At 53.3% G+C, this 27870-nt stretch overlaps 1 protein-coding gene across 1 annotated transcript in view; it reads left to right on the forward strand.

Annotated features, from left to right (window-relative positions):
• The first annotated feature begins 2554 nt into the window (after positions 1-2554).
• The window catches only part of SRRM3 (serine/arginine repetitive matrix 3), a 55023-nt gene continuing 29707 nt past the window's right edge, over positions 2555-27870 (forward strand). The window contains 2 exon segments of the mRNA XM_025425871.3: positions 2555-2688; positions 22881-23145. Of these exon segments, the coding sequence (XP_025281656.1) occupies positions 22913-23145 (233 nt within the window). The 5' untranslated portion in view covers positions 2555-2688; positions 22881-22912.

The following is a 27870-nucleotide window of genomic DNA, read 5'->3' on the forward strand; positions in this document are numbered from 1 at the left end:
GCACTCTATATGGTGAGGTATTTGAAAGTCTCATCAGTCAAGTGTGACTGGAGTAGATATGTACATTTCAGGGGGAGGGAATAGGTAGGAGTGGGAACCAGGCAGGGGTCCAGGACCTGGGCCAAGCAGACACCATGAAGGTGAAGAAGAGGGATAGTTCCAGGAGGTAGAAGGTCTGCAGGGAGAAGAGGAACCAGACGGGGCTCAAGGCCTCACAGGCTCTGACGTAGAGGCTGGGCTTGGGGTGGGGAGATACGTGAGGCAGAGACCCAGAATGAAGTAGACAACACCTCCAAAGGCTTAAGTGAAGAGAGCTTCATAAAGGGGTGGTGCACAGAGGGGCAGGTCAGGATATGAGAACGAGCCAACAAGGACAGAGAAGCGACCAGACTCTTAGTAGTAGGAGCCACCAACACTAGGCCTGAAGGGCCACAGAGAGGAAACAATGCCATAGCCAGGCCAGGAGCCCTAGAGCTGTGGATGAGTGGTCACTGGGCCAGAGCTGGAGAAGAACCCATCAGGGGAATTAATCCCTAGCTCCTCTTTCCTCCTGCTTTTCATCCTCCTGGTGATGCTTCCCCTGGAAGGAACCCAACCAGTAGCCAAGGGCAAGGGAACCTGGGTAATTGGTCTGCAGAGGTCAGCCTCCCAAGGCCAAAGAAGGTAGGAGAATGAACTCAGAGGGGCAAATGGAGAAAAACCAGCACAGATGGTGATGCTGTTTGTTGAAATGAATAACGCAAGAGAAGGAGCCCTTTTTGGAAAATTAGCTGTCTGGTAGAGAGCCCAAGGTAGAGGCCTATTCCTCTGTGGCAGGGCAAGGGAGTATAAGGGATAAGGGAGCTACTGGGGCTGAGGGGATGCCCAGGCATCGGGGTTCCCCATCCCAGGTCTGGTAGAAAGAGGGCCCAAGGCAGCCGGGGAGGCTAGCTTGCAGCCAGCTTGCAGGGCCTCTCTCTCCTTCTTCCCTGAAGTACCTCTCTCTGTGAAGCTGGAGGTGGGGGATGGGGGGTGCGGGGTGCAGGGGCTGCAGGGCAGATGAGGAAGGGCAGGAGGAAGTGTGCCCAGCTAGAGCAAGGTGTGCCCAGGCACTAGTTCCAAACAGTTGAGGCCAGGGCTGGTCAGGACCCAATCAGTGTGGTGAGGTTTTGTAAAGCCACCTTGATTTTATTTAAGGAACAGGTTTCACTCTCCGAGGATGCCCCCTTCCTACACCGCTTCTGGCCTTCCCCACACCCCCTGTGCACACTCAGCCATGGCTCCCCAGGCAAGGCAAGGCCCCCTTCAGAGGCTCTCTCCCAGCCCTGATCTGTCTACTCCCTGCTCTGCTTTGGGAAGCCTGGCCAGCAAACGGGGCAGGAAGAGTGAACACACTGGTGTTAAGCCAGACCAAGGCCCCTGCAGATAAAATATTCATGCAGCCAGAAGGCAGGAGACCAGCAGAGGACTCACCCCTGGGGCTATGAGGCTGTGGTAATGGCAGCAGCAGCTGTAGCCCACCCCGCTCCTCCACCCCAAGCTTTGTTCAGCAGACTGGAATGGCCCTGTTGTGCCAAGATCCCAACCACTCAACGCACACACACTCCAAAGACACATGTAGGTGAAGAAATGTGAGGAAGCGAGAGAGGGGGGAAGGCATGCACAGACACTTATATATGGGCACACAGGCACAGAAACACACAGACTTAGAACAAATATACTCCATCCAGGGACGACTCTCAGTGCCCTTCTTAAAATCTGAGCCCCAAGACTGTCACTTGCCTCACCCCAGTCTGGGCGCTGCTCAAGCCAGCTCTGGCACTTCCAGCCTTGTTGTTTGGGACCCGAAGCTTCTATGAGGACATGGCTAAGTGAGCCCCAACCAAAGGCCTCACATTCCTGGCTTCCACTAGAGAAAGGTCTCTGGACTTCCAAAGCCTCTTCAGGAGCCGGCCCTACCCTTGAATTTCCAACTCTCAGACCGCTCACTTGTGGGGCAAGGAAAAGAAGGTGGAAACTGCAGGTCAGACAGCTGCCCAAAGTCACAAAGAGAGTAGCCAAAGGGTGACTTGAACCTATGACTCCAGACGCCCAAACAAGCACCACCAAAGGTCCAGAGATTCCGTTCTCAAATTCCTCTCCCAGTTAGGATGGCCCTCCCCCACCCCACCCCCGCACCACCCCTCCCAGCCTCAGTCAGCTATCGGGATGCAGGATAACAGGGACCTCCTGAGGCATCTCCCAGTCGGATCCCAGGACCCTATTAGACACCAGCTGAGCAGTGCCCTGGAGAGAACTCAGGATAGCGAGTTCTGCTTCCAGTTCGAAATTAATAATTCCCTGGCCCCAGGAGCTTCGGGGGCTGGAGTGCTCCCACCCGCAGGGAGTGGAACTGATGTCGCTGGGGTGGAGTCCTTGCCAGACGCCCAGTTCCTTGCCTCCGCGGCGGGGGGCCCTCCGGGCCTGCTGGGGGCGCTGTGGGGTCCGGGCCGCTCTGGCCGGCGGGCGGACAGGGAGGCCGCCTCCATGGTGGTGCGCTGTCCAGCATTTCAGCAATCGGCGGCGGCGGCGTCCGCGGGGAGACGGAGGGCGCGGGGCCGTGGGGGCCGCGGAGCTGCCCTGCCGAGCCAAGCGGAAGAAGCAGCCGGGACCAGCGGGGCCGGAGGGCCTGGCTTCAGCACCCGGCGGAGCGAGGCGGTCAGCGGGGAGGTGAGAGCCCCTAGTGGGGCGGGGGCATTTCCCAGAGGGGCTGGGGCTGGGTTGAACCTTGGGCCTCCACAGTCGGACGGGGGGCTCAGAGTCCGCAGGCCCTGGAGCAAGGGATACGTTGGGGGACTGCAAGAGTGTTTGATAGAGGGTGTGAGGCACTGGGAAACAGAGATAAGGAACATTGTTCATTTCACTGAGAGGAATAGAGAAAGTGGGAACCCTACGGGGTCATGGGCAGGATTCCCCTGGGCATAAATGACCATGGCCTGGCCCATGAGAGGCTAGGGAGGCCCCCAGCTGCAGTCCAGTTGCCCTCCCCCAACTGAGGAGAAGGACCTGCTCCCTAGGGAAGGGAGAGACCAATGCAGGGACCCCGTGGAGATGCTGGTCACTGGCAGGGGTGGGGGGAGCAAGCCCCCACCTGAATGCTGGGCTTCTGTCCAGCAGGAGGTGGCAGCACAGGGGACGGCCTGGCCCCTTTCCCAGCTGTCCAAATGCCCCTAGGGAGGCAGGAACTGGCAATGAGAACTGGGTCTCACACAGGATGGCATTTACTCTCACACTGGGAAGAGGATGGAGGGCATAGAAGAAAAAAATAGCCATGAGGAGTTTCGAGGGGATCTCTGTGGCTTCCCTGTATGCCCGGGGAGAGTTTCTGAAGCTCAGAGTGGGCCTGAGCTCAGAGCAAATTTCTGGTAAAAAGGAGAGATGAGAGAAGAGACGCAGCCTCTGCCAATCCTCCTCCTCCCCCTCCCTCCCAGGGCTCCTGCCAGGGCAGTGTTGAAGCCTCCTGCAGTTCCTGCTCCTGGCAGCAGGTCCATTGTGGGGATGGGTTTGGCAGAGAGCAAGAGAAGGGCACCCAGGTCTGGCCTGGTACTCCAATACCTGTGCTGTATCTGAGCTGCGACTTCTCACTCCCTTCAGACCTCACTCACTCACCCACTTCTGGCATCAGAGGGCCTGAGCTGGCCTTTTGTCCTGCATCAAGAGAAGAGGCAGGAACTTAGATGGAGAGCAGGACAGGGGCTGAAGACTTTCCTTGTGCTTCTTAAGGTCGTGGCCCAACAGATACCAAATTCCTCCCCAGACAGAAATAGGACCAAGCTGGCTAGGAAATTGCTCCCACACATTACCAGCTTTTTGGTTCCTTAACTTTATGCCCCATCCTACTCACCTGTGAGGGGTGGAGGAGGAATTCTTGAAGGGTGAATAAAGACTTGATTAGATTTTAAGAAGGGATAGGTGGGTAGGGCATCATGGACTCTGAAGTCTGAGAGTAATGAGTTCAAATCTAAGCTACATGACTTCGGATACACCACTGATCCTTCCTGAGCCCATTTCCCAACCAGTAGAACAGGTGTCATGTTAACAGCATCTACTTTGCCATTCAAAGAAATAATCCAGACAATGGATGGGAGATTACTTTGGGGCTATAAAATACTGGGCAAGTGTTAGTCGATTGAATGAAAGTAAGAATTTTGTAAGGAGGAGCTGGATAAAGGTGGGAAACTTTTCAGCATTGTTTGAAGCCCGTCTTTCTCTTCCCAGAGGAGCTAAACGTTGGCTGAAGGCCTCATACCAGGCTCCATGCTAGGCACAGTACTACAGATGACTCAGTTAATCCTCACAAAAGCCTCCCAAGGAAGATATCATTGTCCCTATTTCACAGCTGAGAAATGAGACCAGTAACTTTCCCAAGGTCATGAAGCTACCCAAGCTGTCTTCCCTGGGACAAGAGTATAGCTGATGACCTGTCCCAGCCTCTTGATAGCAAGGCCCAGTTAAATGCCAGTTTCTTGATTCATTATGCCAGCTTTCCAGGTGGGGAGCCTGAGGCGTATGAATGAGGGTGTGCGGTGCAGTGAGGAGCTGACTCCCCCAAGGTCACTGGGATATTTCGGAGGTGGAACGTGCTTTGAACTGGCCAGCTGGGTGCCCCCATCGCAATCCACCCCTGCCACTGTCACTCCTGCCAGAGGGGGACTCTGGGTCTGGCAGGCCCATCTGCTCACTGCCGTACCCACTTCTCACCTCCTCTGCCTGCCAGCCAGTCTCTTGCTGACCTCAGCAAGCCAGTGACTGCCTGTTCCTTTCTGAGCAGCTAGCCCCTACTTCCCTGAGATGGGACCGTAGTCAATAGCCACTGCCAGCACTGCTGGGGTCAGCCTCCCCTACTGACTTTTCTCTTCCTCTGTCTACTTCTCATTGCCCTGGGGGCAGAATCAAGGCTCCTCCTGTCCCAGCAGCCATCAGGGGCTCTGCTGAAAGATGAGGGGAGCCCACTCTCTCTTCCTTGACTCCTTTACACACTCCAAGCCCCTGCTGGGCACCTGTCACTTCACACACATGACCTCATTTCACCCTCACAAAACCTGGTATCAAAGGTGTTTTTGCTCCCTTTCACAAAGGAGCAGACCAGGGCATGGAAGTGACATGACTTTGCCAAGGTCACAGAGCAAGGTCTCGGTGCAGCCCATGCCCACTGCTGCAGAGGCCCAGTGTGGCTTCCACATCATTCTGTCCTCAATTCCCCAGGCTCTCCTGGGTGAGGGTCAGCCAGGGCACTGTGGCACTGTGGGCTGGCAGGAGGTGGGAGGAGGCAGGTGGTACAGGTAACTGAAGGGCTCTGGGACAGGAGTCCAAGGACCTTCTTTCTGGGCCCATCCCTAACTGACTCCTTCTGTGACCTTGAGCAGGTCCCTACCTGTCTCTGGGCCTCAGTGTCCTCAGCCATAAAACAATAGGGTTTGACTGGATGACCCCCAAGAGCCCTGCCAGCACCACAATTTTAAGATCTCTCTGCTCTGTAGATCTGTATGTTGGGAAGCCTGTGGTTCTATTGGCAAGCTAAGAAGTCACCTCCAAGTGTTTCAATGTTTGCTTTATTAGTTGGAGCTGAGATTTAAAATTCATCCGTCCCTCCCATCTACAAACTTGGGGTCTTTTTTTTTCAAACTTGGGGTCTTAACTAGAAGGTAGACCTTGAAGAGGCCCAGTAGCTTACCAGATTCTTTGGCTGAGCCAGGATTTAGCTGTCCTGGCCCAGGATTGGAGGTGACCTGCAGTGTCACTGAAGGTATCCCACACACACTTCCCAGAGCTGTTCATCAGACTCCAGGAGCTCCCAGGACACATGTGCACAGGCCCTAAATCCAGGGAAGCATCAGTGGTGCTGTGGTTGAGGCTTATTCATAATGTCTTGGAGAGAGGGAGGGATTTTGCAGCTGATGCTCTGAAGAGCAGATGTGGGGCCCTGGAGAGGGAATGAATCGGTCCGGTGACTAGTCCAGTCTGAATGGGGAGGGATGTCAGGCCAGAAAGTTCCTCCTCAATTCTAACACCCCCCTGGGCCCAGTGAAGGGGTAGGGAGCTCAGAGAGGTGGAAGGATCACAGAGGGTACTCAGTGAGAGTGGGTTTGGAGAGGAAGGGGTGTGATGGGCTGCTCTGTGAGAGGAGACAGAGATTGGTGAGAAGGCAGGAGGCCCAGGTGAGCAGAGGGGCTTATGATAGGGAGGGGCACATCACCAACAGTTACAGACCCAGTCTCCTGCCACCCTCACCCTGGCCTCTTGCCCACTGTAGAGGCTGCTGTGCCAGCTGAAGTTGGCAAGCAGCACCACAGCTCCCTTAGCATCCTGCTGGGGTCTTTGAGCCCTATGAGGTGGTCTGGGCCCATTGAACTGGACCCTGAAGTACAGGTAGCTTTTACTGAACTGGGGAGCCCTTGGCCTACCTGTTTTATTTCTAGCTTTGAGTATGGCCTGTGACTTGAGACCCTTCCCACACTGAACTCCATCCCTACCACCATCTCCCACAACTCCTCAGGTTGGAGACAGGTAAAAGCAAGTTTCATTGAACTCTTGTGATTCCAAGAATGGCACATCTGCCTTGTCCAAGACTTGAGAAATAGAAAAACCGAAGAGAAAATAGAAATCACCTGTAGTTCTGCCACTTGGAGATAGCCACTGAGAACATGGGGGATGTTTCTTCCAGGATTTTGTCCATGTGTTCACAGATATGTAGAGTTAAATAACTGAGAACACACTGGTGAGGGAAGTCAGCATCCTATATTTCACTCTATCATGAGAATTCTCTGATGTCTTTAAAGATTCTTCAAAAAGCTTGCTTTTAATGGCCATTTGAAGGCTGGACATGGGTGGAGCTGCTTCCCAAAGGAGCTGGTGGGAGCTGAGAGGAGAACATCCCCCCCTTCCCTCCTGAGTGGAGCACACCTTTCAGGTCTTCTTGCTTTGGGTTTCCTAGGAGAGGATGGCCATGGGCCCTATGACAATCAGCCAGGGATTGAGGAGAGAAGGGCCAAAGCTGCTGGGGGAGGAGGAGCATGTGAGGGTCATGCATCTCCTGGAAAAGGTGAGAACCTGGATCCAACAAGACCTCAGAAGAAAGCTTATAAGGAGAAGTCAAGCGATTGCCAGTCTCCTGTGCTCTGATCTCATTTGGGCCCCAACCTCCACAATCAAGTCTGTTTCCTCCCCTGTAAAATGGGCATATTGATATCTGCCACCTGATGTGCTATGAGAAGTGACTCAGGCAAGGATAAAATCGAGTGTACTCCCCTCAGACATGGCAGTCATCTGAATATGAGACCACACAGTCAAGATCTACTGAATGCCTCATTATAATGAATAATCTAATGTGGCCATAGCACAGAGGGCATGCCTGGGAGTAGAGGGTGGAGGGCAGCCCAGGGGGAAGTGACAGGTCCAAACAGGTCGTGAAGGATCTTAAGAACCACTGTAAGAACTGGAGATTTATCTGGAAGGCAAGGGAAGTCAAAGAAGGCTTTGGAGCATTGTCATGAAATGGTCAGATATGCACTTTAGGAAGCCCACTCTGACTGCACTGGGGCAGGGGGAAGGATGGAAAGAGACCAAGGACAAACACGCGGGCGGGGGGGTAGGAAGAGGTGACTACAAAGGGGTCAGGTACTGGAGACATGCCACTGGGAGATTTGAGAGGGGTATATGTGGATGTGGGAGAAAGAAAGAGCTGTGGGCCAGGGGCAGGGCAAGTTAGGAGGCAGCCTACCCCTATGCCCAGCTCCAGCTGCCGGCATAGCCCTCAGTATCAGAGAACTCCAGGCTGGGGGAGCCAGCTTCAAGACTGGCAGAGGAGCCAAGCCACCCCTCCTCCCATGAGGAAGCTAGGACATTCAGCAGGTCCTGCCTCTAGGCAGCCCTGTCCCCCCTCCCTGTCTGGCCTTGTCTGACATATGTTTATTGGTCCTTGTGAACCATCCATTAGTGTCCCCAGAACACTTCTGTTCCCTGCCTCAAAATTCTCCTTCTGTCCCCTGCTCCTCATGTATCAGAAAACAGAGATGTTCATTCATTCATTCATTCATTCATCCATCCATCCATCAAACTTTTGCTCAGCAGCTCCTCTGAACTTAAAAGCTCACTTACCATTGTCATCCCCAAATTCTGTGCTAGGCACTGGAACCCAACATCTAGCGGGGAGCAGGCCCATAAACTGGTGAATGTTTTGAGACAGAATATGGGTTAATGAGGGAGCATTCCAAGGACAGCTGAGGCACTGGCAGTGGGAGAGGTTGCTTGCCCAGTTGACTTTGGAGCCAGCTTCACAGATGGACTTGATAGGAGGAGTACAGGTTTGCCAGGGGAAGGAAAGGCGGAAAGCATTTTGGGCAGAGGGAATAGCGTGAGCAGAGATATAGAGGGAAGGACACCAGGCACTTGGGGAGCAGTGTGGCTGGAGAGTCAGGGTCTGGGCTCAGGTACTGAGAACCAGGCTGGAGAGGGAGGTGTCCAGGGAGTCTGGTCCGCAGGAAGAACCAAGAGATGTTCCCAGCAGGTAAGCAAACAGCCAGAGCTGTTTCGGGAAGGTCACCCCCGAAGGGCGAGCATGATTTGGACAGATGGAGAGAACTGGGGACCTGCAGTGTATTTTCAGGACACGGGTCACATGGCCTGGGGCCTCTCCTACTGCAGCTCAGCTTCTCCCCACCCGGGCACCCAGAACCACTGCAGCCATGGTCTCTGGGTGCAGCGTACCTGCCTTGGGGTTTCCGGACCACCAGTGAAAAGCAGATTCCTGGCACCCACCCATAATGATGGAGTCAGTGTGGGTCCTAGGGGTCTGCATTTTTAAAGCTCCCAGGTGAGTGTCCATGCCAGAATTAGGAACCAGCATCTCATCACTTAGCACACACTGTTGCCTTTGCCAGGATGCCCTTCTTCCCCCTTCCTCTACTTCTCTGAACTTCAGCCTTTGCTCCCATGTCTTATGGACAATTGCTCATTCCAAGCTCTCCTCCCTCCGTGGGCCCCTAAGTGTCCTGTGCTAAGTGTCCTGTCCTTCCTTCTGGGCCGTTTTGTCCTCTGTCCTGGCTGGTTGTCTGCCCTCCCATCTCCCTCGATAATCACTGTGAACACCCATTAGGCATTTCCCAAGTGCTGGGCACCGTACACTGTACTTCCCACGTACCAACTCATCCGTCCTCACAACATCCTATGAGGGAGTCAGGTCAGGTGCCAGTGTGGGGGATCCTTGAGGCACAGGGCGGTTAATGAGGTCACCAGCATCACCCAAATAAGACCCGGTAGGAATAAAGAGGCTGCGCCATTTGATGATAACACAGACCAGCTCTTTGAGGGCAGAAACCCCGTGTTAGTCACTGTCACAGGTCCTCAAGGCAAACACAGGGTCTAGCCAAGGGGAGGTGTTCAGTGTCCTCATCTGTAGGATGGGTTAAAGATGGTGATTTCCTTCCAGGGCTGCTTTGCAGCTTGGGAAAGTCCATGGCCCTGACAGGGTTTGAAGCATCGAGGCACAAGGTGCCTGGTCTGGAGTGCGGATGGTGGCAGCAAAGGCGGCAACTCCTCTCTGGGATTTTAGGGCAGAAGAGTTTTCCAGACAATAGCCTTCCTCTGATGTGCTGAGGTGTGGCTTCTCCTGAATAAATCAGATCCTCTCAAACCTGGCCAGGGAGCAGGGGGCAGGGCTTGTGTTGAGGGTGGGGTCAGACGAGGCCCCAGGTGGAGACTCAGAGAACAGCCTCCCCCACAATCTGACCTTAAGGGACTCACCCCTTTCCAGAGCAAGGAGAGCCTCCCCCTCCCCGACCATTCCTGCCTCCCACCCACAATCCCTCAGGAGCCATAGGTTATTGTCAATGATGTTGTTAATTAACTGCTTAATTAACTATTTAGGCTAATCAGATTAATTGACATTAATTGGCTACCATTTGTCAAGGACCCTGGAAAGCTGTGCCTCTCAGAGTTGAAGTGTGTGACTGGGGCTGAGCAGGGGAGTCAGGGAGGAGCTGTCACCATGCTGCAGAGCTAAGGGAGCAGGTGGCAGGCAGTGGCAGGACCAAGGGCACCAAGACGGCCATACAGGGACTTTGTGTCCCCCAGTGGCTCTCAGGGGTGGGCCCCTGAACTCCTGAGTTCTGGCTCTTCATACTCTTCCTGTCTTTTTTTTTTTTTTTTTTTTTTTAAGATTCTTTATTTATTTGTTCATGAGAGTCACAGAGAGAGAGAGAAGCAGAGACACAAGCAGAGGAAGAAGCAGGCTCCATACAGGGAGCCTGACGTGGGACTCGACCTGGGACTCCAGGATCACACCCTGGGCTGAAGACGGCGCTAAACCACCGGGCCACCTGGGCTGCCCGTCTTCCTGTCCTTAGTTGTGTTGAAAAAGGTCTGATGAGGGACCAGTGGGAAAAGGGAGATGCCTACCAATCCTAAGGGTTGTAAAGACCTTGGAGTAGGGGAGAGAGACCTTAAAATCCTAAATAAGTCAGGATCTAAGTAGGTCACCACATAACAACTGCTGGGTGGCATGCATATATTCGGTTCAAGAAAAAGAAAAAAAAGGAAAAGATGAGCAGTAAAGGGTAGATAAAATATGCATAATATTAAATGTGATCAAGTGATCAGATTTGCATTATTTAGTCAATTACAGCCCCCAAAGCCCACAGTACATTTTTATGCCTGTTTTAAAACACAACTTACAGTTTTAAATTATAGCACTTGAAACAAAAAAGAAAAAAAACTACTATGAAATGCATCCTACGTTTTAGAAAAAGAAAAAAAAAAAGCCAACCCACTCAAAACTGGGAGTGTGAATTCAGAGCCGCTCTCTGAAGCTTAAATGGCTCCTACATCCAGTCCAATGCTGGGCTGGAAGTTGGTAGCCTTGACTTTTTTGCAGAACTCCTGTGGGTCCCTTCTCTTCTCCAAAATCTGGGCCTGTCTTCCTGAGAGAGTGTTTAACGTGGAGCACAGGAGGTGTGAATTTTCAGTATTCCGGAGATGAATACAAATGTGAGGGGAGAAGAGGAGTCCATTTTTGCAGGAGGGTCAAGTTGCCAGGATGAGGTGGGGGAGCACTTCCTCGGTAAGAGGAGAGCCTTGGTGACAGAGATCTCGAGTTTGGTAAGGGAAGACCTAGAGAATGAATGTGGGGTCTCTCTCTTCCCCTTTACTGCCCAATCCTGCAGCCCCTGGGGGAAGAAGGACCAGAAGAGACTGGAGGCTGTTGCCTAGCAACAGGAGGCGCATCTGGATCGATGGGAATGGCAGGCGAGGCTCCAGCCCCCCAGCCTGGCTCCCTCTTTGATCTCTCCCGGCCCAACAGAAACCTGGGGGGGATGCCCAGGGCAGCCTGCTTGATTAGAGCTGAGTCAATACAGCGAATTTTCCATAATGAGATTGTGTGGGCCTTGGAGGCAGCTGCCCTGGCTTCTCCTGTCACCCTCCCCAGTGGGTGGAAGGGGCTTGTCTCTGTCCCGTACATGTCCTTCCTGCTGAGAACCCCTGGGGCAACACATCACCACCAACTTCGATTCTTCGAAGTCTTGGACTGCCAGAGACTCAGAGCCCAGCCCGACCCTGGCCCCAACCGTACCCAGACCCCTGATACTTAATCCAGATGGGAACACTGAGTCTCAAACAGGAAAAGAGATCTAATCATACAGATTCTGGTCCACTTATCCTTCCTCAGCCCAGCTCCCAAGTGTGGGAGGGAGAAGCAAAGTAGGCTGGGTGGGATAGGGTTCCTGTTCCACTGGAGTGCAGGGGAGGGAGTCTAATATATAGACTTACCTCTTTGGGATCCGCACTGGTCTATACAGATCTGCCTCCCAGGTTGAACTCGTCTGCATTATTTTCTTTCTTCCTTTCTTCCTTTTTTTTTTTTTAAGATTTTATTTACTTACTCATGAGAGACACAGAGAGAGAGACAGACATAGGCAGAGAGAGAAGCAGACTCCCTGTGGGGAGCCCGATGTGGGACTCGATCCCAGTACCCCGGGATCACAACTTGAGCCGAAGGCAGATGCTCAACCACTGAGCCACCCAGGCACTCTGCATTATTTTCAATGACCGGTATTGCATGTTTGGCTCTATTACACTGGACTATAATGCTGGTCTGCATCGGTCTCTGGGTTCCCCCACTGTCCTCTGTTGATGGATCTAGTCTGAACTCCAGCTTCAGGCTGTCCATGGCCTGTCCTGGGCTATACTGGCCTGTGCTGGTCTCATCTGGCCTGTACTGCCTTTACTGTGGGTTCCTCTATGGGGAGCAGACAACAGAATCCTCCTTATCCATAGAGACCTGCCTCCCAAATCCTCTGCTCTAGGAACCTAAATCAGACCCAACAGGAACAGAGACAGAGGCCCTGGGCTGATAGGTGGGAGCCTGGGTGCCAGGCAAGTCGTTTCTGCCCATTCAAAGACAGAACTGAACTCCAAGTTTTGCAAAGTATATGACAATGTAACCTGTGCAAAAATGCCGACAATTGCAAAGTCTGGGCATATTGACAGTAGGAAACAAGGACCTTTCCTGCTGAGGTCTCTGGCAGTGGTAAAAAACAAGTAGTGAGCTCCCCATCTGTGCAAACACAGACTGAATTTCAACAAAGTCTCACAGATGGTTCAATAAAGGTTCACAGCTTGGTTGCTTTGTGCCAAGCTCTGTGCTGGGCAAAAAAGAGACATAAGGTTGGATGTTACCCTTGGAGAGCCCTTGGAGCCACAGGTCTTGAAGAGCCCTCACTAGGCCAGGGAGCAGTCACAGTAGAAAGAAGTAAACGCTGAGTGGTGGCCGGAGAGCAAGTCTCTGAGAGCACAGCAGAGGTGCATCCCCCACCCGAGGTCAGGGAAGGCTTCATAGAGGAGGAGATGCTTGAGTAGCATCTTGTAGGAAAAAATGGAAGGGAAAGGGCATTCCAGGCAGAGGGAACAGCGGGGACTAGTGTGTTCTAGAGTGCCATGTGCCTGAGACACAGGGGGTCTGTACAGGTTGCTCAGGACCCAGATGCCAGCTAAGCTGCCTGGGCTTTCTCTGTAGACAGTGGGCTTGCCCTCCCTCCCTGCCTGCCCTGACTCCCCATCCTGACTCTAGGATCTTGGCCAGCCCTGCCGCATCCATTCCACAGCAAACCCAGGCTGTAGGGAGAGGACAGCTCCAAGCCCCGCCCAGGCCAGACTGGATGGGAAGGAGGGGCAGGAGTTGGACCACGAGGGCTGCAGCCCAAGCTGTGGTACCAGCACCCTCGTGGGCCAGGCTGCCTGTCCTCCTGGAACTGGCCCTTCCCCCAACCCAGCCAGACCCAGCCCAGGGGCTCTGGCCAGAGCCTTCCTCTGGCTCCAACGGGGGCAGCAGGAAGCTCAGCTGCTGAATAATTAAAAGGAAGGCTTTCAGCGGTTCTCCCTCCCCCCTGCAGCCTCTTCTCGTGGGTTGGGTAACAAACAGCAGTGCCAGCACCTCCCAGGAGAGACTCCAAGGAGGCAGGGAGGAAACTCACTCTGCTAACCCTCTCGTTGCCAGCCTGTCTGAATGCCTTGCTTCCCAGCCTCATGCTGCAGGATCTTCTTACCAGGGGATTCTGGTCTAGGTGGTTTGGTATCTATGAAAAGCCACCTTGTTGGCCTGCTAGTCTTTCCAAGGTGGTGCTGATTTGGGATGGTACTTATCTACTCGATCTGTTCTGATTTATACTGATCTTTATGTCTTACTGGTTAACTCATGCCTGTAGTGGTTCAGACTGGGTGGCATTGTTTATGGGTAAAACTAGCAGTTAACTTACTGCGTACCCTTAATTTAAGGGCTAATTACTTCGTCCCTAAACAGAGGAGGCATTTATATTAATCCCATTTTACAGGTGTGGAAACTAAGCACAGAGGTTGTCAGTTTAGGTTACCGTCAGTTTACCTAGTAAGCGACTTGAACCCCGGGCTGGCTCTTTGGCCACTTGCTGGTCTGCACCTGGACTGGGCTATCTCTTAGGGTCAGACCTCTCTCCAGAGGGCAGGGACCCCCAAAAGTGAGAGCACTGGGCAGCAAGAGAGCTTTCCAGAATGAAATCTGACCATGACCTCCCCAGCTCAACAGCCTTCCCTGGCTCCCCATCGCCTGCAGAGTATGGTCCTAGCTCCTCTGTTCCTTCTCACCCCCTCTCTGGGCCTCTGTGCTCAGTCATGCACAAGCCCGTGCTCTTCCCTCTTTTCTCTTCAAGACTTCTTCCCACACACCCCCACATTCTGCCCAGAACATCTTTCCTCCCCTTCACTGTCCCACAGCTCCTCCTTAAGCTTTAAGATCTTGCCTCCAAGAAGACCTCCCAGCTATGCTCCTCTGCAGGAACCCCAGCTCAGTTGATATCTCTGCCACATCCCCCATCCCAGAACTTATCTTGCTACATTATAGGCATCAGTGGCCACTCACTGAATAGCTGTGACATGAATAAGTGACCTGAACCTAGAGCTGAGGGGGCTGTTACCTGATCCTGTGGCCCTTAGCCCCCAGCCCTGCCCTCTTGCACAGGTTGCACAGGAAGGCTTCCAGTTTGTTCCACCCACTACTTGATTATCTTTGCCCCTCTGCCCATACTCATGCTTATGGGCTGGAGGTTGAGAGAAGGGTCCCCCAGGGAAGGGTGGGGTTAATAGGAGACAGTCCCCTACTGCTCCGGGAGACATGTCAGTGCCATGGGTGCAGCCTGGCTTCAGTGCCAGGGATGGGAGTTGGGGTAGGGACACCTTGTGGACTTCTCAGAGATGAGTTTTCTTTTCCAGCCTGGTAACCACTATGGTTGCACACTCATTTTTACAAAGACCTGGACTTAGTTTCACAATCTAAGTACCTGATTTCCTGTGTGTTTGTAAGTTCCACCCTGTTTCTTTTTTTTTTTTAATTTTTTTTTTAAGATTTATTTATTTATTCATTCAGAGAGACAGAGAGGCAGAGAGAGAAGCTGGCTCTATGCAGGGAGCCCGACGTGGGACTCGATCCCGGGTCTCCAGGATCACGCCCTGGGCCGCAGGCGGCACTAAACCCACCACAGGGGCTGCCCTCCACCCTGTTTCTGACAGCCACAAAGAATCTTTTTTTCTCCAAGAAGCTCAGGAGGCCTGCCCCGCCCTGCCCCCCTGTCCACACACTGGGCTTCTTCTCCAGAAGGGCTCACCCTCTGTTCACAGACCCCACCTTCACCGCATCATGCATCCCACACACCCTGGCCCTCTGTCCTAGATCCCTGGGCCCTGCCTCGCCTTTGCCATCAGCCCGTGCTATGCCCTGCCTGCATCCCCCCTTCCTACCAAGGACTGAGACTCATCCTTTGAAGGGCCCATTCAACCACCATCGCCTTTGTGAAGCCTTCCCAGAGCTTCACAAACACAGACAGACCCCCTCTGGTCTCTTTTGTTCTCCCAGCATGAGGTGAGGTGAGGAGGGTAATCAGGATCTGTCTTCATAACAAGCTTGTCACTGAAAGAACAACCATTCCATCACACTAGGAAGTAGGGGGTATTGTCTCCATTTTACAGATGAGAAAAAATGAGGCTTGGGGAGGTTTACTGACTTCCCCCTGGCTGCCCAGACACAAATGGTAGAGTTAGAATTCAAACTCAGGTGTTCTGGCTCTGAATCCAGTGATCCTTGTCTACCCACGCCCCACCTCCATCTCTGTCCTGGGCCAATGGGAAACAGCAGGAGGACCTTAGTGACAAGATGGTAATTGAATTGTGGGTGACCAGGGATCCAGGGCTTGCTTGAAGCTGTGGAAATCTGTACCTTGAGGGGGTGGTGGCACTGAGTACCAGCACTGTATCTGGGGAGGTGGTCTCTCAAGGGCAGGGGCAGGTAAAGGAGCCCCCAGGGGAAGGGTGCTGCTCTCTAGGGGAACCAAGGGGGCCCCTGGGTACCCACCTTGGGGGTGCCCCAGTGCTGGAGGCTTAGAAGATGGGGAGGGGGAGAAGTGGCCAGCAAGGAGGAAAGGGAAAGTAGGCAGAGTCAGTCCAGCAAGCTCCTTGGAGTGGTGCCCACCCACTGGCCTGGCCAGCCTCTGCCTCACCTCCCTCCACAATCAACCACCTGGTTCACTCTCGGGTTTTAGTATTCCCAATGTAATGACAACTCCTACATCAGGCCCAGATTACAGCCTCCCAAGTGCCAGACCCCTGCTCTGAGGCTTCCTAGACCTCTTCACCTGCACGTGTAGGGATTCCTCATACCCGCTATGTCCTGAAGAGGACGGTGCCACTGACAAAGCAACAAGGGTGACCCCCAGGACCACCGATGAGACACTCATCAAAATGCCAGGCTCTGTGAGGGATTTCCCAGGGGTTGGTCCTTTACAACGAACCTGGAGGGAGGATGCTATTATTAGTTCTACCTTACAGGCAAGGAAACTTGAGACATAGAGTTTTAGTCAATTGAACAAGGTCACTCAGCTCATGAGTTCCCCCCAAAGCCTCCCTATCTCCCCATCAAACTGAGGTTCTCCACGGCAGGGCCAGGGTTCCCACTCAGATGCATATGTGGTTCAGTGCCCCCTCTCCCAGACCTGGCCAGGTTGCTACTGACCTGAGCATCCTATCCTTCTGAGCCCCAGGGTGAGTGATCAGTTCATTAGCTGTGAGGCCTCTGTGACTGTCAGCCAACTGGACACTGCTGTATGGATGGGCTGCTTCGCCCTCAGTTAATCTCTACCAGCAAAGCTGGACTTGAAAGTCCTAGCAGCCAGACTGTGTTCCATCCTGTTCTCAGCCAAGCCTGCTCAGGGGAGCCTGGATTGGGTCTGAGGGAAGGAGGTCAGCCCAGGGACTCGGCCATAAGGCTTGGAGGTTAGGGCTCTGGCCCTTGAACCACTTCCTCGCCAGCAGAAGAGGAGATGCTCCCCCGGCAGCTGGTGTTCTCTTAGAGTTCCAGGATGTAATGTGCACATGGATGTGGCTGGCCCAGCATCTGGGCTTGCCCTTGGGACCTGACCTGATGCTGGGGACAGCCTTAGGGCTGAGCTCTGGGGGTTGATGGTGTGGCTCCCGCCACTGACACCCTCAGCAGGAAAAGGCTAGGCTGAAGACTTGCAGTATACATATGAGTTAGTATTACCTAGACTTGCAGAGGAGAAAAGGATTTATGGGATCTTCAAGTCCAGCATCCTCATTGTCTGGTGGAGATAACAGAATCCAGAGAAGGGGAGTGGCTTTCTCAGGGTCTCACAGCCAATCAGCAGTAGAGAAAAAAACTTCCCCATTTTCTGCCCCACCTCCAAAGAGACTAAATGTAAATGTCCCCAGGGACCTTAACATGTTAGGGTCAGGGTGAGAGTTATGGCTCTGGCCCCACAACTGTCTGCTTGATCCCCACAAACTCCTTGTTCTCAGTGTACCCCCATTTTACCCTCCATGTTCCCCATCCCAGTAAATGGCTGTACCATCCATCTGGTCTTCCAGGCCAGCCCATGAGCTCCCAGATGGCCAGGCTAGGGTCGTGTGCATCTCCAATGCTCAGCTTTTCATAGTGTAGGGCCCAGAGTAGATGCTGGGTGGGTATTTGTTGAGTGAATAGAATGTCTACCTCCTGTTCTGAACATTCCTGTGATGGGGAACTCACCTATCCTGCAAGGAACTGAACTGCTTAGTTTTTTTCTTAAAGGTTTGATTGCTAAGAAAAAAAAAAAAAATACTGTCTTGGACTCAGCTGAAATCTACTCTAGATGACTTCCCTGCAGGAGTCCTGGCTTTCTTCTGGAACAGCCCAGATTGAGGAGGTCCTTCCTCTTCTCAGTGTGATCCAGGACTGGCAGCATCAAGGGCACTTGAGAACTTGTTGCAAATGCAAATTCTCAGACACTACCCCAGATCTACTGAATCAGAAAATGAAATTGCATTTTAACAAACCCTCTGGGTGACTCTGATGCCTAAAAAATCAGAGATCTGCTGCTCCAGACACCAGATCCCAATGGCTGGTCCAGAGAGAGTCTGTATTAGAATCACTCAGGAAACATCAACAATCCCCCAGACATTCAAGTTTGGTAGGTCTGGGGTGGGTCCCAGGTAGGATTGATGTCAAGATGTAAAGATTCAAGACACCCAGTTAAGTTTCAGTTTCAGATAAACAATGATTATTTTTTTTGCCTAAGTATGCCCCAAATATGAAATTCATGAAATTCAAATTTGATTCAACTGTGCATCCTAGTATTTTTTTTTTAATTTTTATTTATTTGTGATAGTCACAGAGAGAGAGAGAGAGAGAGGCAGAGACATAGGCAGAGGGAGAAGCAGGCTCCATGCCGGGAGCCTGACGTGGGATTCGATCCCGGGTCTCCAGGATCGCGCCCTGGGCCAAAGGCAGGCGCCAAACTGCTGCGCCACCCAGGGATCCCTCATCCTAGTATTTTTGTCAAATATGGCAACCCTACCTTTTTTTTTTTTTTTTTTTTTTGTGAGAGAGAGAGAGCACAGGCATACATGCAGGGGACAGGGGCAGAGGGAGAGAGAGAATCTTAAGCAGGCTCCACACTCAGCACAGAGTCTGTCCCAAGGCTTAATCTCATGACCCTGAGATCACGACCTGAGTGGAAATTAAGAGTCAGACGCCCAAGTGACTGAGCCACCCAGGTGTCCCAATCCTATCTAATTCTAACAAGCTTCCCCATAGATTCAGCCAGGTTTGACCTAAATCCTCTACAATCCTTCAGATATTTGAAGATAGGGATTCTGACCACCTGTATATTCTTATCACCTCCCCATTCTAGACATAATGTCTTTGTTGATGCAGCCTAAGATAACATGCACTTTTGGCAGCCACAATATGATATTGACTTCAAATTGGGTTTGTGGCCATTGAAAACCCCTAAATCCTTCATAAATATGCTGCTTCTAAATCATGTCTACCCCATTCCAATTTTAGAAAGTTAACTCAGGGCACCTGGGTGGCTCTGTGGTTGAGTGTCTGCCTTTGGATCCCGGGGTCCTGGGATTGAGTCCCACATCGGGCTCCTTGCAGGGAACCTGCTTCTCCCACTGCCTGTGTCTCTGCCTTTCTCTCTCTGTGTGTGTCTCATGAATAAATAAATATAATCTTCAAAAAAAAAAAGTTAGCTCGGGATCTGGCTTTAGAGTGAGGGATTTGTCTCTGTCCTGTTTTACTTTCTTCTATTCTTTCCATCTTTCCAGCCTACTGAGTCCTTTTAAAATTGACTCTATTTAAAAGGCTTCCCAGGCGCTGCCCTTGATGAATCTGATCATCAGATTATCAGTGTTCTATCCAGTCAGTGGTGAACATCCAGATCAGACATGGGTGAGGACCAAGCCTTGTGGTCCTCCACTAAATACCTTCATCTAATGTGACATCAACTCATTAATCAGCTCCCTTTGAGTACAGGTCAATCTATCCACCAATTACTACAGTGCAGACTATTCATTCCAATAACTGCAGTGTCTCTGTCTCCTTACACAATTTCACAAGTATTCCATAAAAGATAATGTCAGGTGCCTCTCAGAGAGATCTCCTGCCTGCAGTAAGGTGGATAGATCCCTGGTCTGCTGGCCCAGCACCAGCAGCTTGGAAGGAAGTGGGCTCCATGTGCAGTGACTGTTCTTAGGGGCCAGGCCCCTCCTCTCAGGGTTCAGGGGTCATTCTTCAATAACCTGCTTCTGATTCTTGCCTGGTGGCAGCCTCTAACACATCAGGTGAAGTTAGTAGAATCCACCAACTATCTTAGTGAAAATCCAGGCTGCCCCAGCCCCATTGCCCATATGCCCCTCTCTTTTCCTTCTAAGAGCCATTCCTGAAGATTGCACTCAGCCGGCAAGCAATCTTAGCCAGGCGTTCTCCTAGTGCTGGGGGAAGAACTGCTTGGGGTCTGGAGATCTGAGTGTGTTCAAAACTGCTCCCACCAGCTTCCCCTCCCCCACCCTCAAGGAGCTCAGGCCAACTTCCAAGCCAGGAAGCCTCGCCCAGGTCAGAGGGAAAGCATGCAGAGCAGCATGGCTCAGAACCTGGCTCCATGGGCTCCCCTGGGGCCTAAGCACTTTCTCCCCATACCCTCAGCATGCCTCTTCCATCGCCAGGTGCTGGATAGGCTCTGGGGAGCCAGAAAGAAGGGATCCCTCCTCGCAAAGGGCTCACAGCTCAGAAGGAGAATCAGATGCAAACAAGTTAAACTTCAGTATCTACAGAGGTGAGGACAAAAACTGGAGCACAAATAGATAATGGCTCATCCTTCCTGAGAAGCTGGGATAGCTTCCCAGAGGAGGTGACATTTGGGCTGGGCCCTGAAGGGTGAGCAGAAGCTCCCCAGGGGGACAAGAGAGGAAACGGAATTCCAGCACAGGGGAACCTATGGGCAGGGCCCAAAGGAATGAGAGCACATGTCTGGAGACAGATGACCAAAGCCAAGAGGCTAGATGTTGGCTGCAGGATGAGGCGCAGCAAGGGATGAAGTTGTGAGATAGCATAAGGCAAAATGTGAAGGGGTCTTGCACGCTGTATTAAGGACTGTACCAGGTATTCCTCTATCCCACCTCCCCTTATAATTATCTTCTATTTGTTCCACCCATGTGCTTTGAGCTTCACCTGCTCACTCAGGCACTTTGCTGGCACTAGGACTTGAAAGCTAAGCTGCCCTCAGTGTAGAGGGGGCCAGACCTGTGAGCCCGCTGTAACAACAGTGAGTGGCAAGAGCTCTGGCAGGGTGGCACCAGCTAGAGGGGTAAAGGGAGCCTTCGAGAAGATGGTGATGCCTCTGAGCAGGGACTCCGAGGGCACAAAGGAGTCAGGAGAAGAGTGTCCCAGGGAAAGAGAGCACCAAGTGGAAAAGCCTGGACACAAAAGAGTTGGAGAATCTGTGTGGCCCTGTGAGTGGGGAGGGTGGTTACCACTAGACCAGGAGGCAGGCTATGCCATGACTTTAAGCAACGGAAAGCCACTAGAAGCTATTAATCAGGGCATGACATAGTCTGATTTGCTCCTGGACTGATCTGTCAGGTTGCTGATGGCGATGGGAGGGTTGGGTGTTGGTGTTGTGGGGGAGGGAGCAGGATGCAGAGGTAGCAGATCAGAGTGAGGGGCTTGAGTTTTGCTGGGGACAGGAGGGGGGAAAGTGGATAAATGGAAGTGATGTGGAGAAGAGGGGATGGGGGGCCACATTTAGTGACAGGTGAGCTGTGGTAGGCCAAGGCAACAGGGGTCTCCAACTCCACACATGTCCCTGGTGCAGGTGACCGACAGCCAAGAGAGTCACCCCTGAGCCAAGCACTAAGACCAAAGCAGGTAGAAAGCAAGGCTCCCAGAGCTCTCTGTGGAGCTTGGTGAGTGTGTGATGCTTGTGGCCTCTCACCCCAGGAGAGGCCCTGGTGGAACTGGGGTGTAGGGCTGGGCTAGGACAGAGGCAAGAAGCTGGCAGGGCTTAGGGATGAGAAAGAGGTTTGAACGAACAGTTTGGTCTGTAACGCCACCCCAAGAGCGTCCCTCTCCTAAAGAGTCAGGATGATGCTCACAGGCACAGGTAGGCACCAGAGGCTCAGAGAGGGTCAGTGACATCCTCGGGGGTCTCACAGCAAGGAGTAGAGGAGCCCATCCTAGAATCCAGAGGCTTGGGGTTTAGTGGGATGGACATGAGAAAAGACTTTATGTTCTCATCATCGTCACTGCCTGTCACTCTGTCCCCTTCCCTGCCTTCCAGGGTTTTGTGGCTCTGAACACCCCCACCCACCCCCCATCACCCAGTGAGGAGAGTGTGATTTGGGGGTTGTGTTGCAGGAAAGGCCCCATCCAGGATGTCCAGACATGCTCTTCCCACCTCCCTCCACTCTCCTCTCTCTCATCCTACTCCCTGGGAAGAAGGCCTCCGTGTTGCTTAGCAACTAGCTGGCGCCTTGGAGAAAGGAAATGGAAATAGCTGGAGGTACCTCCCCTCTGTCAAGCTAGGTCCTTGGTCTGTGCACATGAGTGTGCATTGCACCTGTGCGTGTGCATACTCTACTCTGAGCCTGGTGTGGAGCCAGGGTCTCTGACCTTTCAAGCCATGCTGACTCGCATCACCCTGAGCCTGCCGGAGGATGTGGCTGACTGGAAAGCTAATGTCACTGCCATTTTGGTCACATCTTTAGGAGCAGTGTTTCTAGAACAAAGGAGGGAACAGATCTATGGCCTTCCATCTGGACCTGGCACACACCTGGAAGGCTGGCTTTGGAGAAGTTGGCCAGATCAAACCGCCTGCGTGGTGGGAATGCAGTGGACTCCATCTTCCCATCTCCGCAGGGCTGCCCTGGGAGCAGATGGGAGGTGGGAGCACATGTAGCTTGTGACCCCATAGGCCAGCAGGACAGTGTGTGTCCAGAGGGAGGTGGAAGTTTAAGTGAGGCTGGAGGAAAAACAAAAATAAAACTAATGAATTTTACCTGGGGCGCCTGGCTAGCTCGGCTGGAAAAGCACAGGAGTCTTCATCTCAGAGCTGTGAGTTCAAGCCCCACCTTGGGTGTAGAGATTACTTAAATAACACAACAAATTTAAAAAACCAACTAACAAATTTTCCCAGAGACTGATGTGGTTGCCTGGGAAGTTGCAAGCAGGTGCCCAGGAACTGTGACAAGGGAGAGAGGGTTGCCCTAGGTGGTTACTAGGTCCCTGGAGATGACCATTCCAAGGCCAGGGCCCTAGGAGGCCCTCTAGTCCAGCCTGCATCCACCCACTTTGCAGGCAGGAAAGCCTGGTGTCTAGTCCCCCGCTCATGCCCTGAGGTGTGACCCAAAGGTGCTAACCTGACGTCCGCCCCCCTCTGCAGCATGAGGGGAAGCGGATTAGAGCCATGAGTGGGCCTTTAAATCTCCCGGATTAACCCGCGCGCAGAGGAGTTTAGCAGGTGGCCGAGAGGTGACCATCCGGCCTGGTATCTGTGTCTGTCTCGCAGGGCCGGGGCCGGCGGCTCCGGGGCCAGCCGCCATGTCCTCCACGGTGAACAACGGGGCGGCGAGCATGCCGTCCCCACCGGACGCGGCCAACGGCTTCCCGCAGCCGGGCGCCTCCTCCGGGGCCTGGCCGCGGGCGGAGGAGGAACTGCGCGCCGCCGAGCCGGGCCTGGTGAAGCGCGCGCACCGCGAGATCCTGGACCACGAGCGCAAGCGGCGCGTGGAGCTCAAGTGCATGGAGTTGCAAGAGATGATGGAGGAGCAGGGGTGAGCGCGCCCGGGGCGAGGCGGGGCCGCAGCCGGGGAGGAGCCGGGGCGGGGCCGGCGAGGGGCCAGGCCCTGATCCAGTCGGGGTAGAGCCCTCGCAAGGCGCAAGGCGCAAGGCCCGACGACCTTCATTCATTTATTAGTTTATTCAGCCTATAAGCTGTCTTGAACGCCTGCTCTACGTCAACCTCTGAACTAAGCTCAGATTCACAGACGCCGAGGAGACAGTCCATGTCTTCCAGAAACGTCCAGTCCAGGCAGGGGTGGGGAGGAGAGAAGCATAGAAACCCCTATGACAAGTCAAGGTCTCAGTTTGCCCTTCTCTAAAACGGCTCTATTGAGCTTCCTGGACTCTGCCAGCCACGAGAGCACAATGGGCCCTTATTACCATTACCAGGGAGGCTGCCTGTGGTTTCAGCAGAGGAGTCCCTCCAGCAGCCATGCCTGGAAGCTTCAGTTTTACCTGTCCAGTTCAGAACCAGTGACAGGGAGGGACACATAAGTGTCCTAGGCACTGCGTTGGGCAATGTTGGAGAACCAGAGCCAGACTGGAGTCACCTCCTCAAAGACCACCCCTCACCCCCACCCCCTACTCCCATCTCAGAAGAGAAACAAGCATGTTTACGACCACTCCATCATAAAACAGATTAGAATCATGGTGAGGGGGCCAAGTGTTTCAGGAGCTCAGAGGAAAGATTCTGAGAAAGGATATTTGAATGGGCCTTGAGGGCTGAGTACGAGTGTGTCAGGGCTTATGTACTGATCAGTCAGTAAGGATCTTTTTAGGGACTTCCCTCGAAAGTCCAGGGGAGACAAGACAGGTCTAACACATGGAGCAGGAGGTAAAGAAGCAGAACAAAGTCATTCTTTGTGCAGCTCCAAGAAAGCTGGTGGTCCCCAAGATTCCGTTTAGCATCTTCCCTGAGTGTTTTGAAACTAGTGGGCTGGCTGCTGAGGGAGTCAAAATGGATAGCAGGGCCCACCCATCAGACTGGCACTGTCGGCAAGCTGAAAAATCAGAAATGCCCAGTGCAGTAGGGCCTGAAGCCACATTGGGACAACAGCCCGGACCCAGCAATGCTTCCAAACCACACCTTTGTCCATCCAGGCCTCCTGGGCTCCCCAAAAGGCAGCTGAGACATGGCTCACCATTGCTGTAGCACCCAGGGAGACACAGGCTCAGAGACAGTCACTGGCTGCAGGCAGGGCCAAAGCTGAGACTGGATCCAGGGTCCTCAGGGGGGCTGCCAGGCAGGGACCCTGGGGCACAGAGACTTGGTGTTCATCTCCAGCTGGCCTGGTGACCAGGTTGGGGGGGGGGGTGTCCCTGCAGAGAGGGATAAAAGGATGGAAGGCAGACAGAAAGGAGGCTTCCAGCTGGCAGTGAAACCAGGTTTGATGAGCCGTGGATGTGGACAGAGGAAATGATATCCCCAAGGGCAGGATCAAGTTAGGGAGTGGGAAGAGGAGAAGAGCTCAAGGACCTTAATGCAACCTATAAATCCTGCTAAATTGGGAGACTCCGGCTGTGAAGAGGTTGTGGGCAGGTGGGCAAGGTTAGGGAACAGGAGGGGTGCCTGGGCCAGAAGAGGGCCAGCCTTCTGTGCTGTATTCTTGGAAACTGCCCCCTTCCCCTCCCAGAGCCCAACCTCCTACCTGAGCCCCCTCCCTCTTCCTTGCAGAGCCCCATTCTCTCAGGGAACTCCTAAAGCCCCTATCTCCTGGCACCCCTCCCCTCCCAAGCCTCCTCCCCCTGGCTGAATCTCCTCCTCCAGAAGCCCCCAGGCCCTCACTGCACATAGAGGGTATTATCAGATGAGGGCAGCCTCAGGCAGGAAGAGATGGCATTTGGCCAGGCCCCTGATGTCAGTCCCCTGGCATCAAGGACAAACATGTCTCTCTGGGAGGGACCCACTAAGTCTCCAGGCAGGGCCCTTTCCCCCACCCAAGCCCTCACTCCAGGTGGGCCTTGCACTGGAGTCTCCCAGGAAGCTAGCTCTCAAGTTACCAGCCCCCACTCCCACCCTTTAGCAGCAGCCTAGCCAGTGGAGGCCACAGCCACTCTGGAACCCCACAATCCAGACTTGAACAAGCCTTAGCTACTGGCCTGTAAAATAAGGAGTCGTTCTGAGAGTACTGTGGGCTAAAGATGTATGGGGCTCCCCCATCTCCAGCCAATGCCCATAAGCTGCTCCACAAACACCAAGGACCCTTGCTCTGTTATAAAATCCAGTCATTAATATCCATTTCTACAAACACTGGTTCATTTGAGCTTATTTACCAGGTTCTCGGGCATTTGACAAATATTCCCACTAGTCACAGGAACACACATTCTTTGGCCCCATTAAAAAGCAATCCCTTCCCTAATATTGATGGATGGCCCGCTAATTCATTGGTGATTGATGCTGCTTTGGAGTCACCTTCCCCGGCAGCCTCCTTGTGCAGCCTGCAATCACGGTGGGGCTAGGGACAGAGCCCCAGGCCAGTGTGGTGTGCTGTTCCTACCCCAGCACCTATCCACCCCCCATACACACCCACCTGTGCCTCTTCCTGCGAGGACACGAGGACACGGGAGGCGCACAGAGAATGGCTCCGCCCCTGGGACTTAGAGCTTGGAGGTCTCCCTTCTCCCTCTTCTGTTTCCTCATCCATCAAATGGGAAGAGGAAGGCTGCCCACACCCTGAGAGCTGCTGTGGAGAACAAATCAGTGACCAAGGAAGCAACAGTGTGGGAAACTCCAGGTCTGGGCAGAAGCGGGCAGAATGGTACATGTTCTACTCTGGGGACCCCTTTTTAAATGCAGGATCTCCTTACCACACCCCAACCTCAGAGGACGGTCCAGAGAGGAACAACGAATCTGGCCTGTCCATCCTTCATGACCCATAGAGTGGAGGGGAGACAAGGGAGCCAGACTGTCACAGCCAGGAGGCAGGGACACTGAGACAGGCCTTACCACCCACCCTGTCCTCAGTTCCCTGGCCAAGCCTTCAACTTCTAGTCTGAGGCTCCAGCATGGCAGCCAGACCTCATGCATGGCTTTAAGTCAGCAGGTGCTGCCACCTCCAAGGAGTGGATGATTTGAGTACCAGCCTCCCTATCTCAGCCTTTGCCTCCAAGAGAACAGAGAGAAGAAGCCCGGGTGATTCTCGACCTGGGACAATGCTGACCTGGCAGGAGTGTGGTGTGGAAAAAGGGAGGGAGACTAGGACAACTAGACCCTCTATCCTTCCTGCACGAAGACAAATAGTCCTTGGTCACTACTATTTATTGAGCAGCTACTATGTGCTACACACTGCACAAAGTGCTTTGTAAGCATCATTTCCCTTAATCCTTGCCACAGCCTTGAGAGACAGGTTACTATCCCATTTCACAGATGTAGAGGCTAAGGCTAAAAAAACTATATTCTTGTCCAAGATCACAGAGCTAGAAAGTAGGGGGTGCTAGGACCCAAAACTAGGACTACCTGGCTCTCGGCCTCTTCCTTTAATCACTGTCCAGTGTGGCCTCAGCTGAGGGTTGACCTCAAAAGGCATGAAGGAGCAGGAGACTTGGAGGTAGTGATTGTACCAGAGATCTTTTTGTACAATAACCAGTTGTTCGTCCCGGATCCCCAGATTCTCCCAGCATGTCCTGAGGCATAGGAGGTCCTCCCCAAGCCTCCAGGTCTATTCAATCCAACCCTCTTGGCCTCCCAATGATATATGCTGGACTTAGTCAACTTGCCTTAGACCTGCCATCTCTGGGATGAATCCTAAGTCATGAACGTGTGTCCTGCTCCAGGTCTTAACGAAACCCTGATTTCTGCTCCTACCTCCCAGCCTCATATACTCCACAGACCCCAGGAGTCTGGGGAACTTGGACCCTGGCCCGAAGCCTATCCCATTCCACTGAGGATCTGGCCCAGTCTTGCTCTTGGACCATCTCCTCCCCAGCCCCACCAAGCCCAGGGCCCCATGCCTAATGGCCCGGCCAACCTGTCCCTCCCTCCCAGAGCCCTGTGAGTCAGGGGCTGGGCAATGGAGAAGGGCCCTCACTGTTTGTCTCTATGCTGGTGCCATCGACAAGCTGGTCTTTTGAGGAGCAGGTGAGATAGGAGGAGTTCCTCCATCCCTCCACTGCTCAGAAAGCGCCACCACCCCTTCTCCCTGGGCTCCAGGACAACCAAGCCAGCCCAGGGTTGCACTGCCCAGCAAGCAAGGCCAAGGCGCCTCCAGCCAAATGCCCAAGTCAGAGGCTAACAGCGATTGTGGTGGACATTGATGAGCCAAGACCCCAGGCTTGGAAGAGATGCCCCCACACCCCACCGCCTGGCAGGCAGGACATAGTCCTCCCTATGGTGGGCCACACAGGAGCCTGAACCCACAAAAGGACAGACCATAGCTGGGGTCAAGGGGCACCTACCTGGCTAAGAAGCAGCTAGTGCCCCGCATGTAGCCTGTGACATATTCAGCAGGTCCCCAGGTCCTGGTCATCCTGCATCCTTGATGGTTTGTTGCTCCCTTCCTCCCCTGCATCCTCACCAGCTCTGACTTCACCATCTCCTGCACAAACCCCACCAGAGGCAAGTGTCCCAAATGAAAATCCAACCTTCAAATGGTTCAATGCCTCTCCATCACCAGCCACTCATTTGTCTAAAAAAAAATGTGGATGCCACATGTGGCAGACGCGGTGCCAGGTGCTGGGGACACAGTGGCAATCCAGATGACAAGGTCCCTGCCCTCAGG

The sequence above is a fragment of the Canis lupus genome, chromosome 6 (genome assembly GCF_003254725.2).
Source record: "Canis lupus dingo isolate Sandy chromosome 6, ASM325472v2, whole genome shotgun sequence".
In the NCBI taxonomy this organism is placed as follows: domain Eukaryota; kingdom Metazoa; phylum Chordata; class Mammalia; order Carnivora; family Canidae; genus Canis; species Canis lupus.